We start from the raw sequence: 17,357 nt of genomic DNA on the forward strand, positions 1-17,357 counted from the left end.
GATCACCTTGGGCCCCTGTTGAAAAATATAGATTGTTGGCCTGACCACAGCCTTGATCAGAATGAGGAAGGTAGAATGAGGGGAGGGTTAACTATCTCTCCGAAGTTATTCAGAAAGGACTGAAAATAAGAGATTAGGTGGATTAAATTGCCTCCCTTTTCCTTTTCCCAAATACTGATCACCACTCAGCAATTCTGCATACACATCTGTGGGTTTTTTTTGTTTGTTTCGTTTTATAATGAATGTTAACCCTCTTATTTATTTATTTTTGGCTGCGTTGGGTCTTCGTTGCTGCACGAGGGCTTTCTCTAGTTGCAGCGAGCGGGGGCTACTCTTCATTGGGTGCACAGGTTTCTCATTGCGGTGGCTTCTCTTGTGGAACATGGACTCTAGGCGCGTGGGCTTTAGGAGTTGTGTACACAGGCTCAGTAGTTGTGGCTCGCGGGCTCTAGAGCACAGGCTCAGTAGTTGTGGCACACAGGCTTAGTTGCTCCGCGGCATGTGGGATCTTCCCAGACCAGGGCTTGAACCCGTGTCCCCTGAATTGGCAGGTGGATTCTTAACCACTGCGCCAGCAGGGAAGCCCTACACATCTGTTCATATACTGAATTTTCCAAAACATTTCTAATAAGAAGTACCTTCAGCTGGCTCCTGGGGAGGGCAAGTCCAAACATCAGAACCAGCCATGTGACCTTGAAGGAGAAGGCAGTGGAAGTACCAGAAAGCACTGTCCTTGGCGGTGTTTTTGTCTGCCACAGAGCTTGCTGTACAACTGATCTGGATCTTACTGTCCTCATCGCCAAAATGAGGTCAGGGTTTCATGACTACCAGTTCATGGAGGGGTGCTGGGTTAGTTGAATCAGAATCACCTAGGGAGCTTATTAAATTTCTAGATTCCTGGGCCTCATGGACTGGTGAGTCCGACTCAGTAGGACCAGGATGGCGTCCATCACCTCCTCTATTTTATTTTATTTTATTTATTTATTTATTGCGGTACGCAGGCCTCTCACCGCTGTGGCCTCTCCTGTTGCGGAGCACAGGCTCCGGACGCGCAGGCTCAGCGGCCATGGCTCACGGGCCCAGCCACTCCGCGGCACGTGGGATCCTCCCGGACCGGGGCACGAACCCGTGTCCCCTGCATCGGCAGGCGGACTCCCAACCACTGCGCCACCAGGGAAGCCCACCTCCTCTATTTTTAATTAGCTTCCTGGCAGTTAATTTTTGATACGTATCCAGATTTGGTATCTCACTAGGGTAGATCAGACTCTCTGTGCTTCAGTTTTCTCATCTGTAAAATATAGTCATTCCTCAGATGGTAGAATTAAATAAGCTAATTTACGTAATGCGCTTAGAAGAGTGTCTGTCCCATAGTAAGTACTGGGTAAGTTTTAACTGTTCTGTCAGTCAAGGTCCAATCAGGAAGACAAACCACTGGGAGTATTTAAAGCAGAGGGAACTTAATGCAGAGGTGATGGAGAGGCTAAGAAGCCAAACAGGGGACAGTGATACAACCTAGAGATTAGGCAGCAAGAAGTCATCCACCCCTTAGCAGGAGAAAGAGAGGGAAATGGTGGTGTTTCCAGAGCCCAGAGTCTGGCAGAACCTGGACCGACAGCAGGAACTGTAGCTGTAGATTAAACACAGCCATTATCAAACAGCTGAAGGAGGAGGCATACCCCGGCTTTTCCCTTTGTCCCACCCTCCAGTCTCCCACTAGTGCCTCCCATTGGCTGAACCCAGCAGGAAGTCATCTCTCAAGTGAGCCTGGGAAACTTCATCTGCAGAGATCACCCCTGCCTTTCAGGGAAAGTATGAAGAATGTCTCTGAGGACAGATTATTATTATTTTGTTGTTATTATTTTCTTTAAGGTCTTTTTGAGCCCTACAGTTCTCAAAGTCTCTAGACCTTAGCCAACCACAGGGATTCAGGGCTTTGTGAGTGCTTATTGATTAATCGATTCTGTGCCTTCATTGTATACACATACATAAATGCTTAGCCTCTTATCTCTGGAAACCGACAGCTCAGGCCTTGGCAAAAATTCACCGGTGCAGCGGAGCCCTGCCCGAGGTTCAAGGAAAGGGAAGGTATGTGGATCAGGTTTCTCTCTGGGGATCAGCTGCCTCAGCACCTTCAAGGATTCAAAAGTGATAGATGGGAAAGCTGGCCAGAGACATCACTGGGCAGAAAGGAGGGTCCCAGAAAGTTCAGGAACAGACATAAAGAAGTAAGACTGTGGAAGCATTTGTAGGTGCACTGGGCAGGGGAGGGGAGGAGCAGGAAATAGGGCCGCACCCAGTTTTAAGGACACTTCCTAGAAAAGATTGGAAAACACCCACTTGTCTTTGGGACATAACCCTGTCAGTGTGCTATGTGGGAGTGGAGCTCTGGGAATTTTGCTACCAAAAATGGGCAGAAAAGCTCTTTCTAAATATTTCTTGGAGGACCCAGAATTTAACCTTGGACCAGAGGCAAATATGTTTATTTTAAGAGGTTCTTAAAAGATCAGATATTGTGGAATTCTTCCTAATATACCAAAGACCTGCTCCCCAAGTTCATTCTTCCAGCAAACATTGATGAATAGTAGGTTGGAAACTGATTCAGGCAATGAGTTTTGGAGTGAGACAGAACTGGGTTGCACTGTGGCTTTGCCTCTGTCCTAGCAGTGTGGCCTTGGGCAAGGGGTTTAACTTCAGTTTCCTCGTCTGTGAAAAGGGAACTAGCGTGTAGAGTTGAGAGGATGAGAGTGAGATCATGCATGAAAATACTTAGAGTCTGAATCCAGAGTGTGCTAGTAGTTCATTTTATTATGACTTGTATTATTTGTATGACACTTGGCTAAGCACTTTGCTGCCTATTAGCTCATTGGATTTCACATCAGCTCTGTGAGGTGGGTCAGGGAACCCACATTGATTTTGTGTCTACTCTGCTTCTAGCACCCTGCCAGATGCTTAACAGTTATTATATTCTTGATTTCACTCAGTCAATACATATTTCAGTATCTATTTTATGCCAGGCTGTTCTGTGTACTGGGGGTACAGCAATGAACAAAGACAAAAATCCCTGCCTCTCAGGGAGGATACACTCAGTGAGGGGAGAGCGACAATAAATACAATTTAATGAATACTTAGGTTCACTATGTTCCAAAGTGCTTTACAAATATTAACCCATAACCTATGAGGAAGGTATTGTTATGCTTATCCCATTTTACAGATGAGGATACTGAGGCACAAGGGAGTTGAAAGTCACTTGGCCAAGGTCTCACAGCTTGGAAGAGCTGCATTAATGATTCAAAGCCAGACAGTGTGACTCCAGAGTCCTTGCTCTTAATCATTACTGTATGTTGCCTTCCCCCACCCAAAAAAATATATATATGTGTACTAATAGATTAGTGCTATTAAGTGCTGTGAGTGCTATGAAAAAAAATAAAGCAGGGGAAAGAGGGTGATGAGAGAGGGCTCTCTATGTAGGGAGGTCAGGGAAGGCCTCTCAGAGGGGCCACATTTGAGCAGAGACCTGAAGGAGTGAGGGAGAAAGGCGGGTGGACATCTGGGCAAGGGCGATCCAGGCAGAGGGAAGCTCTGTGCAAAGGCCCACACTTGGTGTGTTCGGAGAACCACAGGGAGGCCAGCGCTGAGAAAGCAGAGTGAGCAAGTGGTAGCAGATGAGTCAGAGAGTGAAAGACGGCGCAGGCTGAGCTGCTGGAAGGATGCAATTGCCTTTGGCTGAGATGGAAAGACTGTGGGAGGAGCAGAATTGCAGAGGAAGGTCAGTTCAGTTTTGGATAATTCTCACCATCACTCATCAAATAGGAATTACTCATTCCAGAGGACTTTGAGAGATGAAAGAGCTCACCCCAGATCACCCAGGCAGTCGTTTTCAGAGGCAAGATTCAGACATAGGTCTGCCAAACCTAACTTAAATGCCACAGGCCTTTGGCTGGCAGGGTGCTGTGGGGAAATCTGCAGAGGTGATACTCTGCTCATCCTGATCCCTGACCCCAGGAGCTTTCAAGGAGGGGGAAAGAGGTACTGGAGAGTGAGGCGGAAGGACACTCAGATGAAAGTAACAATGCCAGAGATCCCACAAGACAGTAAGTAGCACGTGTTTAAATGTGAAATGCAGACAAGAAGCACAGGGAAGGTGCACTTCTTTCTGAAAAAGCAAAATGAGTGAAAGAGTCCCAGCCCTGTCTGGGTGGAAGGCATCAGGGACGGGATGAACATCTGTGTTGAAAAAGGCCATGCTCTGGCGGAGATGGGAAGGCCCCCAGAGGCTCAGGGTTCTCCCTGGGCACGTCTTTCTCCACAAATAGATGCTTTTCCATTATGACAAAGGTATATACCAGGCAGGACGCCTCCCCTGGACCCGTGTCTCCAACCACAGCCTCCTCAACATGCCACTACTGGGCATCTCTGAACACGTCCCAGCTTGAAGTCCCGATCTTCCCCTAATCCCAAACTTGCTCTACCTGCAATGAGATTCCAAGAAGCTAACCCTGAGACAAGGATTCATGTACCTGAGTGACTTATTAAATTTGGAAGGGCTCCCAGGAGGAACTGGTGAGGGAGTGGAGAAGCAAGATAAAGAGGGCAAGAAGCCAAGCAAGGGTGTGATTTCAGACCAAGTCCCTGGAGGGTAGCTTCAGCCCGATCCAGCAGGGGATGCTGGATGTAAGTTACCCCTGGGAGTTTGGGGGGAGGCGGGCCAGCGCTCAGCTTCCACATTCCAGCACCACTTGGTCATTGGCTAAGGGCTGGGAAAGTGAACTCCTGGGCACTTCCTTGCAAGGGCAGAGGGATCCCAGTAGCTGATGGGCAAGACTCTGGCCCTTCACATGTACAGGCTGCTGGGAGAATCAGCACACAGAAGCCAAACCAGGGGAGTTCAGAAACCAACAAAGGGATCCCAGGGGATCTGAGCAGTGCCCTGACAGTGTCCACTACATGTGCCTTACCCATGTCAGGAAATGGTATTGCCATCCTGCTGGTTACTCAGGCCCCAAACCCTGGAGTCATCCTTGATCTGCTCTGTCTCACACCCCCATCCAATCCTTTAGCCAATCTCATTGGCAATACCTTCAAAATATACCCAGAGTCTGATCACTTTTTTAAAGTAACTTTTAAAAATTGTGGTAAAGTCCACATAACATACAGTTCAGTGACATAAAGTACATTCACATTTTTGTGCAACCATCACCATCACCCATCCACAGAACTCTTTCCATCTTGCAAAACTGAAACTCTGTACCTATTAAGCGTTTTGTTTATCCATTCATTTGTCAGTGGACACTTGGGTTGCTTCCACCTCTTGACTGTTGTGAATAATGCTGCTATGAACATAGATGTATTATACAAATATCTGTTAGAGTCCCTACACTCAATTCTTTTGGGTATATACCTAGAAATGGAATTGCTGGGTCATATGGCAATTCTATTTTTAATTTGTTTTAGTAGCTGTTTTACTGTTTTCCATAGTGGCTGCACCAGTTGACATTCCCACCGACAGTGCACAAGTGTTTCAACGTCTGCACATCCTTACCAACACTTTTTATCTTGTTTGTTTTAGTCTGATCATTTCTTACCCCTTCCACAATGACCACCCTGAACCAAGCCATTTCAGTTTTTGCCTGGCTTATTGCAGTGGGATCCCAACTGACCTCACTGTTTCTGCCCTCATCTCCTGTAGTCTTCTCAACACCACTCCTCTACTCACAGCCTCCAGTGCCTTCCTCCCCTCCTGCTCAGGGTAAAAGGCAAAGTTTTTACAATAGCCTATGAGGCTGTACAAGATTTGTTCCTCACCCTCCCAAATCTGACTCATTTCCTACTTGCTCACTGTACTCCAGCCACATTGCCTTTTTTTTTTTTTCTCCTGTCCCAAGTAATCTACTGTCTCAGGGCCTTTGACTTATTTTCTCTGCTTGGAATACTCCTTCTTCAGATATGCTTAATGTAATTTTCTCCCTCACTTCATTCAGGTTTTATTCATTTCTCAAGGAGGCCTCTGGGCTTTCCCCATTGTTCATCAGCCCTTCCTCCATTTTCTGCCTTTCTCCTCTCTGCCCTGTGCCTGGGAAGATGACCCCTACAAACACCACCACCCGGGCTTTCTTGCCCTCAGGCTTCTGGGTGGGTTTGGTCCATGGCAGGCAATGCCAGAAGATGAAGGGTGAAAGGAGAGAGATGTTGAGTTATTTTCCCCCCCACATCCTTCCTGCTCTGCTGTGGGCAGTGGCCTGTCCCTCCTGGACCACAGCTGCATTTGGGAGGGGTGGTCCTCCGCTTCAGCTCTCCAGCTCCCCCTCCCCTCCAACCCCCCACTCCCAATGATACCGTTTCCTCCCTTTGCCCGCCAGTCCTCCAAGTTGTAACTGCTTCTCTGCTTGCTGCTGATCTCCGGACCTCCTACACCCCTGTTGGTTCCTGAACCCTGCCTATTCCTCTAGTCCCTTCACTAAGACTAGAACCATCCGTGCTGGATTCTGTCTCCCACTAGACCCTGACCTAAACACCTTCTAGATTATGTTATTTACAGTTTCCAGCCTACCTTCTGTTCCGTGAATTGGCACTTCCCATTCTGTTCTTCTGCATAGTACACATTATCTAACATGCTATATAGTTACTTATTTAGTTTCCTTGAACCCTCACACTCTGTGATGGACGGTCCAAGGATGCAGGGATGTTTGCTTCGTTCACTGTTGTATCTCCAGTGCTTGGCACACAACAGGCTATCAGCAAATATCTCTTAAATGAATGAATGAACGGCCGACCGACTAAGGGAGCTGCAGAGAAGACAGCAGTGTGGTCCAAGGTGCAGGCAGAAGAGCTGACTCTCAATTTCTCCTCTCCCCTCCCCGCCCCCGCCCGGAATGCTGAGTGCCCTGGAAGGAGGCGGAAATGAGCGTGTTCAACTGCCCTCCACCCAGGTGTTTACTTAATTAGGACCTGTATCCCGACGCACGTTGATGTTTAACTGTCCGCCTAAAGACTGCATATGGTTCCTGGCGGGCGCAAAGGAACCTGGGGGGCGAGGATAGGCGGGGCCACCAGGTACTGTCTGGGGCCGGCGCAGCCTCGAAAAGCCTCTGCGCGGGTATCTAACCTCCCCTCGGGCACGGAAAGCGACCCCTACGGGAGAGCGAGGCGAGGGGGTTGGAGCTCAGTCAGCAGCCTCGGGCTTCTCCTGCGCGTCGTGCATCCCCAACCCCCAGCTGCCGGGCCCACAGGCGGGATAACGGAGCGCTCCCCTGATACCAGATGCCAATTGCTCGCTTTACCATCAGCCGTGAAATTGAAGGATTACAGCGTTTCTCATTCTCTTAGTTTGGGGAACGTGAGGGTGCTATAGAGGAAAGAAACGGCTCGTGAGGCGGAGGACAAATGAGCTGGATCCTAAAGCAATAATACCAGGCAACATTTGGGCGCTTGCTCTGTGCCAAGTGCTGAGTTTAGCGTTTTAAACGTGCTAATTTAATCCTCTTCTATATGTATTAATTCATTCAATCCTAGTACTTTATAGAGGGCAGATATCATAATAGCCCCCACTAGATGCATGCGGAACTGAGGCTCAGAGGGGTTATTTCGCTAGCCTGAGGTCACAGCGCTAATAAGTGATGGAATCCGGGTTTGAACGCAGGCGGTGCGGCCCCAGAGCCCCTGGTCGGCTAGAGAGAGGACTCCCACGATCGCAAGGCAAACTGTCCTGTTAGCCGCAGGCCTGGTGGTGGGAAGGACAGGCAGGCTTCCAGGCTAGCCCTTGAGAGCCAAAAACTCTATAATTAGAGACTCTAGTCTCCTCCTCAAACCCCTAAATCTGAGATGGGTAGGAGGAAGGAACGTGTTGAGGAGTCAGCCTGAGATTCTCAAGACAGCTAGGGAAGGTGGGAAGGCCTCAGGGAACAGGAGGTTGTGACTGGCTGGGAAAGCTCAGTTCGGTGGGGAGAGGGCGTGCAGTGTGGAGCGACTGAGTTTCAGGACTGTTTCAGGGCCCGGGGCCCACTTGCGTGCCGCCATGGGTAAAGCACTTCGGGTCTGAAGTAGAGGAACGAATCCCAGCTCCGTCGCATGTCCCCCAGTAAGGATACAGAAGAGCTGCTTCGTAGGGAGACTCACTGGAAGGCTGCTTCTCGCAGCCAGCAGTTTTTACTTAGATTATAGTAGGTATTTTAGACCAATAAAAACAGTCGCGATTTTCAAAATGCCTTTATTTGCATTTTACAAAACTTGAGACATTGTTAATTATTTATATCCTACGTGGGGGGTGGGAAGCTTGCTGGAGGTGATGGGGCTAATAACCACCCCTCTACCTCGCACCTTTTGGCGTCACCACGGCTTCGATCTCTGGGATCTTCTCTCTCAGCCTCCTTTTGTTCGGCTGTGTCAGGGAAGTAATGAGTTTTCCGCAAGTTGTAGCAGATTCTGTAACACCGTCCCTCGGGACCTCACTGCCAGTTTTAAACACTCGGAGTCCTGGGGGCAGGCTGATGTGGGAGGTGGGGAAAGAGGCAGGAGGTACCCGCCCGCCCCCCGCTGTAGCCGGCTGTGGGGCGGACACACCCGGCCTCCATCAAAGCCTTGGATAACAGAGAGCCTCGGGGGAGCATGAATGGGGCGCCTTTGTTTCCAGTCGGGTTCAGATGCATCTCCACTTTCTTTTCCACAAGGCACAGAAATAATTTTCTTCGTGTGCGGCGGGGAGTGGGTTGCCTTTTTTTTTTTTCCCCCTCGAACCCAGAATCTGCGAGACAGGGCCTGGGTCTCTGTCGGGAGCAACTCCGGAAAACCCGAGAGAACGCAGGAGGGGCGCGGGAGAGGACAGTGTGGGGGGGCGCTTCGGGGTGCCTCCACAGAGCAAGCCCCGGCCCCACCTGCGAGGAGGCGGGACCTTGCGGCGCTGGACCAATCAGCACCTACCTGCGCTCACCTGGCCCCCCCCCCTCCCTCTGGCTCCCGCGAGCCGCGGTTCTCAAAGGGACGCGCTGAGCTTAGCGGAGCACTAACCCGCAGTCGCGGCAGCTTTTCACCTCACTCTCTCCAGCCATGGGGCTCCCTAGTGGGCCTCTCGCGTCCCTCCTCCTCCGCTTCTTCCTCTTACTCCAGGTACTCCATTGCCTTCCCTGACCCCTGCCGGGACGTTCCTCAGAGGGCAGGCGGGGTCCGCACGCGGCGGTGGCGTCGGGGAGAGAGCCGGACTGGGCTGCCTGGGGCCAAGGTTGTCCGGGAAAGCCTGTGAGGACTCCCCGGGATGGGTATGCAGGGCCGGGCACGCCTGTGACCCAGCCTCCCTCTTTTCCCCTCTTCCCTTAGGCGCAGGTTTACTGGCTGCCGCGCGCGGCCTCCGAGCCGTGCCGGGCAGGCTTCGGGGAAGCTGAAGTGACCTTGGAGGCGCGAGGCGCGGAGCTGGAGCGGAGCCGGGCGCGGGGGAATGGTAAGACCCCCCCCCCCGGGGGCCCGCCTGGCGGAACTTCGAGGCGGGGGCTAAGCTGAGGGTGTCCGGGCTGCGGCGGGGGGCTCCTGGCGCCTCCTCAGGTGCGGGGGAGGCGCAGAAAGCATCCCCAGGGCTGGAATGGGGGTGGGCGTATGGAGAGAAAGGCCGGAGAGCGTAGCGCCCTCTGACGTCCAGCCCCTCCTTGCCCCTCTGCGGCGGCCGACCCGGACCCCCTTCTTCGGGGTGCGGGGCGGCTGAGCCGCTCACCCAGCCCGGACGTGGGAAGCTCTCCCCTGCTGGGCCCAGCGGAGGAATGCGCCTTCCACATTCCTCCCGCAACCCCCGCGCAGGTGTGGGGATGAGCCGTGCCCCGGGCAGCCCCCTTTGCCCCTCTCGGGCCCCCTTTGTGTACCGTGCTTTGTGTCTCCGACTGACAGACCAGGTCTGTTTCTCTTCTTCGCGCTCCCTTCCCCCGCCCCCCTTCTTGCCCGGCAGCTGGAATGCACTCTTAACCCTGCCCTTCCCGGAGGGCCCGCGCCCCTGCAGCCTGCCTGAAAACTGGGCCTGGCACACCTGGACTGGGGCCATCACGCACTGGGCACACCCCCCGACCCCCAGTGTATTGGAACTGAAATGTTAGGGCCCTTGAGGGAGGTGGGGGTCGAGGAGCCAGAAGGTCTTGAGCTGTAGGGGCAGTGGGTGGGGAATCAAAGCACATTTTTGATCTCACAGTTTCTTCTACGGTTTAAAAACTTGAGGGGGTGGGGTTTACTTTGGTGCTCAGAACCAGTGTGTTATGAGATCCAGGCAGCTGACGGCTGATGGGGGCCTCTCTCCCTCCATCCAGGGCAGTGCGGGTTCCTCCACCGGCTCAAACCCAAGTTCTTAAACAAAGGTGTGTCCCAGGATCCTTGGGTGAGCTTCCAGAGGATCCTTAACCTGTGAAATTGTTTAAGAACTTGTATGCATTTTTCTGGGTAGGGAATCTAAAGTTTAAAAATTTCAAAGCAATTTAAAAACCTGTGCCACCTAGCATTTTTCTAATGCCCCCATCAGCACACCCCTCACCCCAGGTACAAATTCCCACAGCTTGAATGTGCGTGAGAGCTGCCTAGGGCGCAGAATGGCTCTCCTTTGTTTCTCCAAAAGAGGAGTGGGGGCCTTGAGTTCTGTAGAAGCCTTTATTTCTTCTTTTTCCCCCAAATAACTCTGCCTATTGACAAAACAATTAACACCCAGGCCAGGCCAAGCTCCTTAAACTCTTGGCTGTAGGGGAGCTGAGGAGAAGCATTAAGAGGCCATGCCTCATAAACTTTAAATTCTTGCACATGGGTTTATTACTGACTGGCTAACAAACTGCAACTCAGCCAACCTGTAAAAATGTTAACTTGGGCAGGGCCCCAAATCCAATTCCGGCTCCCTGAGGAAGCTTTATTGCTAACCAGACTTCTGCCAAATCTGTACACCCTCCCCCTCATTGTCAAGTTTCCCGACTACAGTCTGGGAGAGCAGGCTGTGGCTCTGAGTGTTGTCTGTGCCTTATCTTTCTTACTGAAGCAAGAAATATCAGATTAACTGTCACTTCACTAAGCTTGAGGTTCTTGGGGGGGAAGCAGTGATCAGGTTTTCGATTTCACGGTCCGGTTGGCAAGTGCTTCTCGGTGACGTCAGGCATTTTAAACCTTTTGAGAAAATTCTGCTTTCTCGGATGTCTGGTTTATGGTTGTGAAAATGGTGGGTTCATGCCAGGAGCACACCTAGGTTATAAAACAAAACGTGGGTTAATGTGCTTGGCTAACCTTGAGTGCAGCTCCCTGCAACGTGCCGAGTTCTTAGAGCAGTCTTCCTGTGAAATGGGATGCTGCCTTTTTAAATAAAAGCAAGTTTCTGGGGGGCTTCCCTGGTGGCGCAGTGGTTGAGAGTCCGCCTGCCGATGCAGGGGACGCGGGTTCATGCCCCGGTCCGGGAAAATCCCACATGCCACGGAGCGGCTGGGCCCGTGAGCCATGGCCGCTGAGGCTGCGCGTCCGGAGCCTGTGCTTCGCAACGGGAGAGGCCACAACAGTGAGAGGCCCGCGTACCGCAAAAAAAAAAAAGCAAGTTTCTGGGCCCAATTTGTCCCAATAAATTGGGACTCCCCGGCAAAAAATAGTGGTATTTCTCCCCTTAGTCCTCAGCAGCTGACCTCTTTTCTACCTCCACCCCAGTTCCCTGTCCTCCATACACAGGAGCTCCAGCCTGGATCCAGCCATGTTGAAAGGGTTGTCCTGAGGGTACATACAAACTCTCAAGTTTGGCCAAGCAGACAACAGTTTCCCTATAGCTAAGGAACAGTTGCCCTTGTTCGCCCCTGGGTTATGAATTTCACAGGTGTCTATGAAGTTGAGCTCAAAGAAATTATCTGATACAGTTAATACCTTGTTTGTATGTGCACTTTCCTCTTCAAAGCATTTGCACAACTCTGAACTTGCTTTATCCTCCTGACGTTCTCTTGAAGCTGATGATGTACATTTAAACAACTTGAACTCTTAATCCCAGAGTTGGGACTTCAGAAACCCTGTAGCCTAGCTCTGCTGGAGGTTTTAGAGGTGGAGAAACACAGGAACAGCTTAATGGATTCAATTCCCTAGGCTAAACTAGTGAGTTTCCTTGAGGGTCACAGACATGACTTTTACCTCTAGGTTTGTGCCCAGGACCTGGTGCTTAATAGGTCCCAGTAGGTATTTGTGTGAATTATGACAATCTTGTGAAGTTCTGCCCATTTTACAGATGAAACCTCAGTGGCTATGGCTTCCCCAAAGTCATCTCTGCAGTGACCAGATGTGACTTGAATGGAAGTTTCTGACTCCCAAGTTCCATGGCATTTTTTTTTACCACCGGAAAGTAGGAGGTGGATGAAATGAAGAAGTGGAATGTTGGAGCACCAAATCCCACCAGTAGCAACCCCCTACCCCAAGAGCGCTTAGTCATTTATTCCTTTTCATCCTAGGGTTTTCCAGAAACGTTCCTGCAGGGGAAACCAGCTTGCATACAGTCTCTCAAGTGTCCTAGTGATGGGGGCTTGGGGCAGGTGAAGCCAGGCTTGCCTAGACCAAGAGTGAGAGGTTAATCTGGAAGGAGGTAGAGCAGGAATGTTCCCCCACCCCAACTCCACAGTCTGGGGTCTGCCTTCAAGGGTGGTCTAGAAGCAAAGACAAAGGAGAGGTGGGAGGAAGGAGCTTTCATGGTATTAGTGCAGTGATTAAAGTGAGTGACCTAAAGTGGTCTATACATCCTTCATGGAGAACAGTTGAGAGAAGCAGCTTAATTACAGTAAAAGAAATCCAGTTCTTCATTATGGCCCCCTCTGCAGGTTCAACTCACCCTTAGTCAGCATTTGGGTAAGATTAAAGCTAACCCTCATTAGCTTTGGTAGAAAACTTCAAAGTTCAGTAATAAATTTGACTGAGCAGGAGTTAACTTCAAGATGGTTTTGCTTATTTCAACTCATGTAAAAATTGCCCTTTGTTTTGGAGCTCCCATTCCGGGCTATGCCCTCTATTTACATTTTATTTTTTCAGTAAACATATATTTAGCATCTGCATATATCAGGCACTATTCTAGGATGGCGGCTAAAACAATGAACAAAACTAAGACCTTGCTCTGGTGGAGCTGACTGTCTAATATTAGTTACTTTTTATGCTTGTAAGAGCCTTGCGGTGCAGGTGATGGTAACTCCCACTCAGCTGTAAAACGAGGGTAAGAAACTTGGTGTGAGGTCACTGGGGCAGTCAGCAGTAAGGCCAGGGGCAGTCCATGGTGCCCAATAAATCTGCCTCTGTGGAATGAATATTTGGGAACTGGGGCTTCCAGCCCACCCAGCTGCCTTCCTGGCTCAGCAGCCGAGTAGAGTTGGTTGCCGAAGCCCGGCGTACATCACTGTTAGCTGGTGTCTGGGGAGCAGGTCTCAAACCTCTAGTCTCTCTTCTCATCTCCTCACATGGCACTCTGTTTCTAGGTTACCCATGCAGGGTGCCCTCACCTCCCTGCTGTGTGAGGAAAGCATGGCTTACCATGAGCAATGAGTCTCTAGGGAACGAGAGCTCTGCAAAGCATTTGGAGGATGATGGAGGAGGGGGAAGGACAGAAGGGCCTGTCTCCCCAAATCAGTGGAGGCTTCGGTCCTGAGGCTGAATGATCTCCATGCAAAGAACCACCGTTATTGAAGAATAACATGTGGAAGAAAGTGTCCAGATGATAAGTGTACATACAGCTCGATGACCATCACACACTTAAACACCCATGTACCTAGCACACACATCAAGAAACAGCATTATCAGCACCTCAAATGCCACTTCCCTCCCCATCTTTACCCTCCCCCAAGAAAACCACTATCTGGACTTCAAATACCATGGATTGATTTGCCTGTATTTGAACTTTATGTAAAAGAATCACGCAGAATATCCTCTTGGATCTGGCTTCTTTCACTGCACATTGTGAGATTCTTGCACGGTTCTGGATGTAGCTGTGGTCGATTGTCATTCTTCTGTAGTTTCCATCATGTGACCATCCACACTTCGGCTGTTGATGGGCGTTTGAGGAGTTTCCATTTTTTTGGCTATTACAGCTAGTGCTGCCGTGAACACCATTGTGCAAGGGAAACTGCGTAGGCGGATCGGTTAGGTACATCCCTGGGAGCGTAATTGCTGGGTTAACTGAGGATTACCTGGGGACCTCAGTACTGTCAGCTTTTCTGTGTCTTGAAGTAGCTGAGTCTCTTCTGGACTCTACCTCTCCCAACAGTCTCCTTACCAGACCCATCCCTTCTGGCTTCTTGCTTCCCACCTGGCCCTGTGCTAAGAGACAGCAATTTTTTATTAGGTAGTTGGTCACGTCCTTTGTTTGGGGGGAGAAGTCCTTCCCTTTATTTGTCCTTAAGCTAATGCTTGTTACTTTCCCTAAAGTAGAAAGGGAATCTGGAAAGGGCCGTGAATTTCTAAGGTGAGAACTTCTTCATGGGTGGAGACTTTTTATCCTGGCTGGTGTGTGGCTGGGCAGCAGCCTCCTCATATGGCCAGGGTGGTCGAATGCAGCTCCTCCCTCATTATAGACGCAGTGAGGTGTCTGAGACTCAAGGCCAAGCTGACTGGTCATTCAGCCAACCAACGTCTGAGTACCTACTGGGCGCTTGAAGTTGAGAGGCAGGCAAGGCCCACAGCTCCTCAACCTCAGTGAGCTCCCTGACCACAGGAGGAAGCAAATCAGTCACCAGGCAATTTTACTAGTGAATCCTTCACTCAGCAGGTATCTATTGATCACCTACCAAGTGTCAGGTACTGTTCTAGGTGCCGGGGATACATTAGTGAGCAAAACATGCACAAAGCCCAGGCTTGTGGGCCATTCGCCTGCTAGTGGAGGGAGATGGACAAAATAAGTAATATATGCATGTAATCAAGTGGGAGGAAAAATATAGAGTCACATAGGAAGGGCTGCTGACATGTTCTTGGAGGTGGGGGGCACGTGGTGGAAGTGTTGTCCAAGCCAGGGGCTGGGGAAGGGGTTGGGACATGAGAGGTGGCAGGGAGTGTTCCTGCCAAGGGAACAGCATAGGGGGTCCAAGAACTTAAATATGTTTAGTTTGGTTGGACCATGGAGTGTAAGGTGGGGAGCAACAGAAGGGAAGTAGGCAGGGTCCAGTCCAGCTCGGAACTTCCCTCACTCCAGAACAGAGGCAGCGTGGTGTTTGGGAAAGGCAGGCGATGTGGCTGACGTTCCAGTTGTGCCCTCATGCAGGCCACTGTCTCTGAAGTCTCCTCTGGATCCAGGACCCTAGGCCCACATCCACCACCCCTTCTCAACTCCCGACTTTTCCCAGACCCAAGGACAACGTGGTCAGCTGCAGTTGAATATTCCCCCTGGTTTCATTTAGTTACCTGGCATTACCAGGCAGCAGGGGTGGCAAGGAAGGGCTTTCAAACGAAATGAAACAAACACGTTTAATAATAACATTTACTGGAGGGCTTACTGAGTTCCAGAAACTACACTATGTACTTTATGTAATAAGCCCCTTTAATCCTCCTAAAAGCCCCATGAGGGGAGTAGAATTGGCCCCATTTCACTGGATAGGAAACCTAGGCTTGTAACTTTGTAACTTATCCAAGGTCACCCAGCTAGTAAATTGTGGAGTTAGGGCTTGAACCAGGTTGGACTCCTACTTGCGAGTTACTAACCATTTGGGAGTCAGAGTTGTGAGTCCTCTGGCCTCAGCCAAGCTGAGGAAGATTGGAAGTAGTTAACATCTGACCCAAGACTTTTGAATTGCTGTTCCCTCCACTGGCCTCTGTTAATCACCAAGAGCTGGAGTGATGGGGGAGGGGATGAGGAGGGGACACATCTTTCCAGGACCCCAGCCTCCCTTTTAGGATGTAGGGGAACAGGGAGGGTTCAGATCCCAGGCCCAATAGCTGACAGTGCTCTCACTGTCAGTTCTCAGCAGAGAACCTTCTTCTGGCTGTTCATCTTCTTCCTCTCCTCACCCCACCCCCTCCTCCCAGCATTGAGGACCTCCCACAGCCCTGCTCTGAGCGGAGGAGCTTGGTATGCTCTGCCCCCACCTCCTCACCCAGCCAAATCTGGGCACCCACGTGGTTGTGGCTTACCTAGAGCATCAGAAAGCCTGCAGATTTCCTCAAGATGACAAAATCCCCTCCAGGCTGCAGCTGCCACGGTCCCGGTGGACTTCGGGGTACGGGGGTCCTGCTGCTTGCTCAGCGCACCAAAATGACGTATCCTGGGAAGGAAAGCCGAATGAACACTTTCCTTCCTCCCTTTACCCCACCTTTGAGCTCGTAGCTCTGGCTCTGTCGCTGACATCTGAGGAGAGGGCTCAGGGCCAGGGCCACACTGCCAGGAGGCGGGAGGGCTGGTGCCTGCTTCCCCCTAACGAGAGCCTCTCTGGGCTACACAGAACCCAAGACGGAGGGGAGAGCTGTTCTCCCTCAGGACTCGGAGGTATCTCAGGGGCGAGATGCGGCTAGGGAGGCACGACCCCAGGGTTTCCTCTGCCTCCTCAATCTGTTACCCCACTTTTGGTTGTTCAAGAGCACATGAGATTAGTTCGAAATCACATCTCTTACCAAGCCTCAAACCTGTGTTGGAGACTAAAAGGAGGTTGATCTTGCCCGGGGCGGGGGGGGGGGGGGTCCGACTTCAGGGCCTCACAGTAACTTTAAGAAGTCTTTGCTCCCTGGGAATTAATTGTGTGCATGTGTGCTTTTCTAAGAAGATTCCTCCCCCCAAATTGGCAACCCCACTCTCTCCCACCCCCAAGTCCAGTCCACTCGGAAGTTCTTCAGATTCTTGTCAAAGCCAGCAGTGAGGACAGGCCTGATGGTGCACATCTGGGCACAGGCAAGGGAAAACGGGGTTCTAGGCCTGAGGCAAGTTACTCTGGTCCCAGCTCCTCGGCCTTGTTGCTCTAGCTCCCGTGTGGGAAGTGCCTCTGTGGCCCTGGACGCGAGGAGGTAGACTGCTGGTTGGTCAGACAGAGAGCAGGGCTGAAGGGCTCAGCTACTCACCCGGGTGTCTTGCTTAAGGCTGCCTGCCTTCTCACAACGAGCCCCATCTTGTAGCTTCAGGCAGAGAGAAAAGACAGGTACTTGAGGGCTCCCCACACGCAAGCCAGAACAAGATGCCAGGCCCACACCCCTGCCTCTCCTTGTGGAGTCAGCTTCAGCCAGGGCTTCCCACCAGGGCTTCAAGACCTGCCATTTTCTTGTCTTTTATGGTCTTTTACTGCTTCCAGAATTCTCCTGTGTTCCCCAGCTGGAACTCAGCCACACTCCAGCTGGTGTACCCCTGCCTTTGAGTCGGTAGTTTGCAAGCTTGGCTGACTGTCAGGATTGCCTAGGGAGCTTTTTATTTCTATCACACCCTCTTTCATATATACTAT

General features: G+C 51.0%; 1 protein-coding gene across 7 annotated transcripts in view; it reads left to right on the forward strand.

Annotated features, from left to right (window-relative positions):
* The window catches only part of CDH3 (cadherin 3), a 114,284-nt gene that overhangs the window by 61,194 nt on the left and 35,733 nt on the right, over positions 1-17,357 (forward strand). For 5 of the 7 annotated variants that reach the window (XM_059999837.1, XM_059999835.1, XM_059999838.1 and 2 more), the window contains exon 4: positions 9,307-9,427. In XM_059999837.1, the coding sequence (XP_059855820.1) occupies positions 9,307-9,427 (121 nt within the window). Of the gene's footprint in view, positions 1-8,941; positions 9,100-9,306; positions 9,428-17,357 lie in introns of those variants that run through there. The other 2 variants (XM_059999833.1, XM_059999839.1) reach the window with 1 other exon arrangement.

The sequence above is a fragment of the Delphinus delphis genome, chromosome 20 (assembly GCF_949987515.2).
Source record: "Delphinus delphis chromosome 20, mDelDel1.2, whole genome shotgun sequence".
Classification (NCBI taxonomy): Eukaryota; Metazoa; Chordata; class Mammalia; order Artiodactyla; family Delphinidae; genus Delphinus; species Delphinus delphis.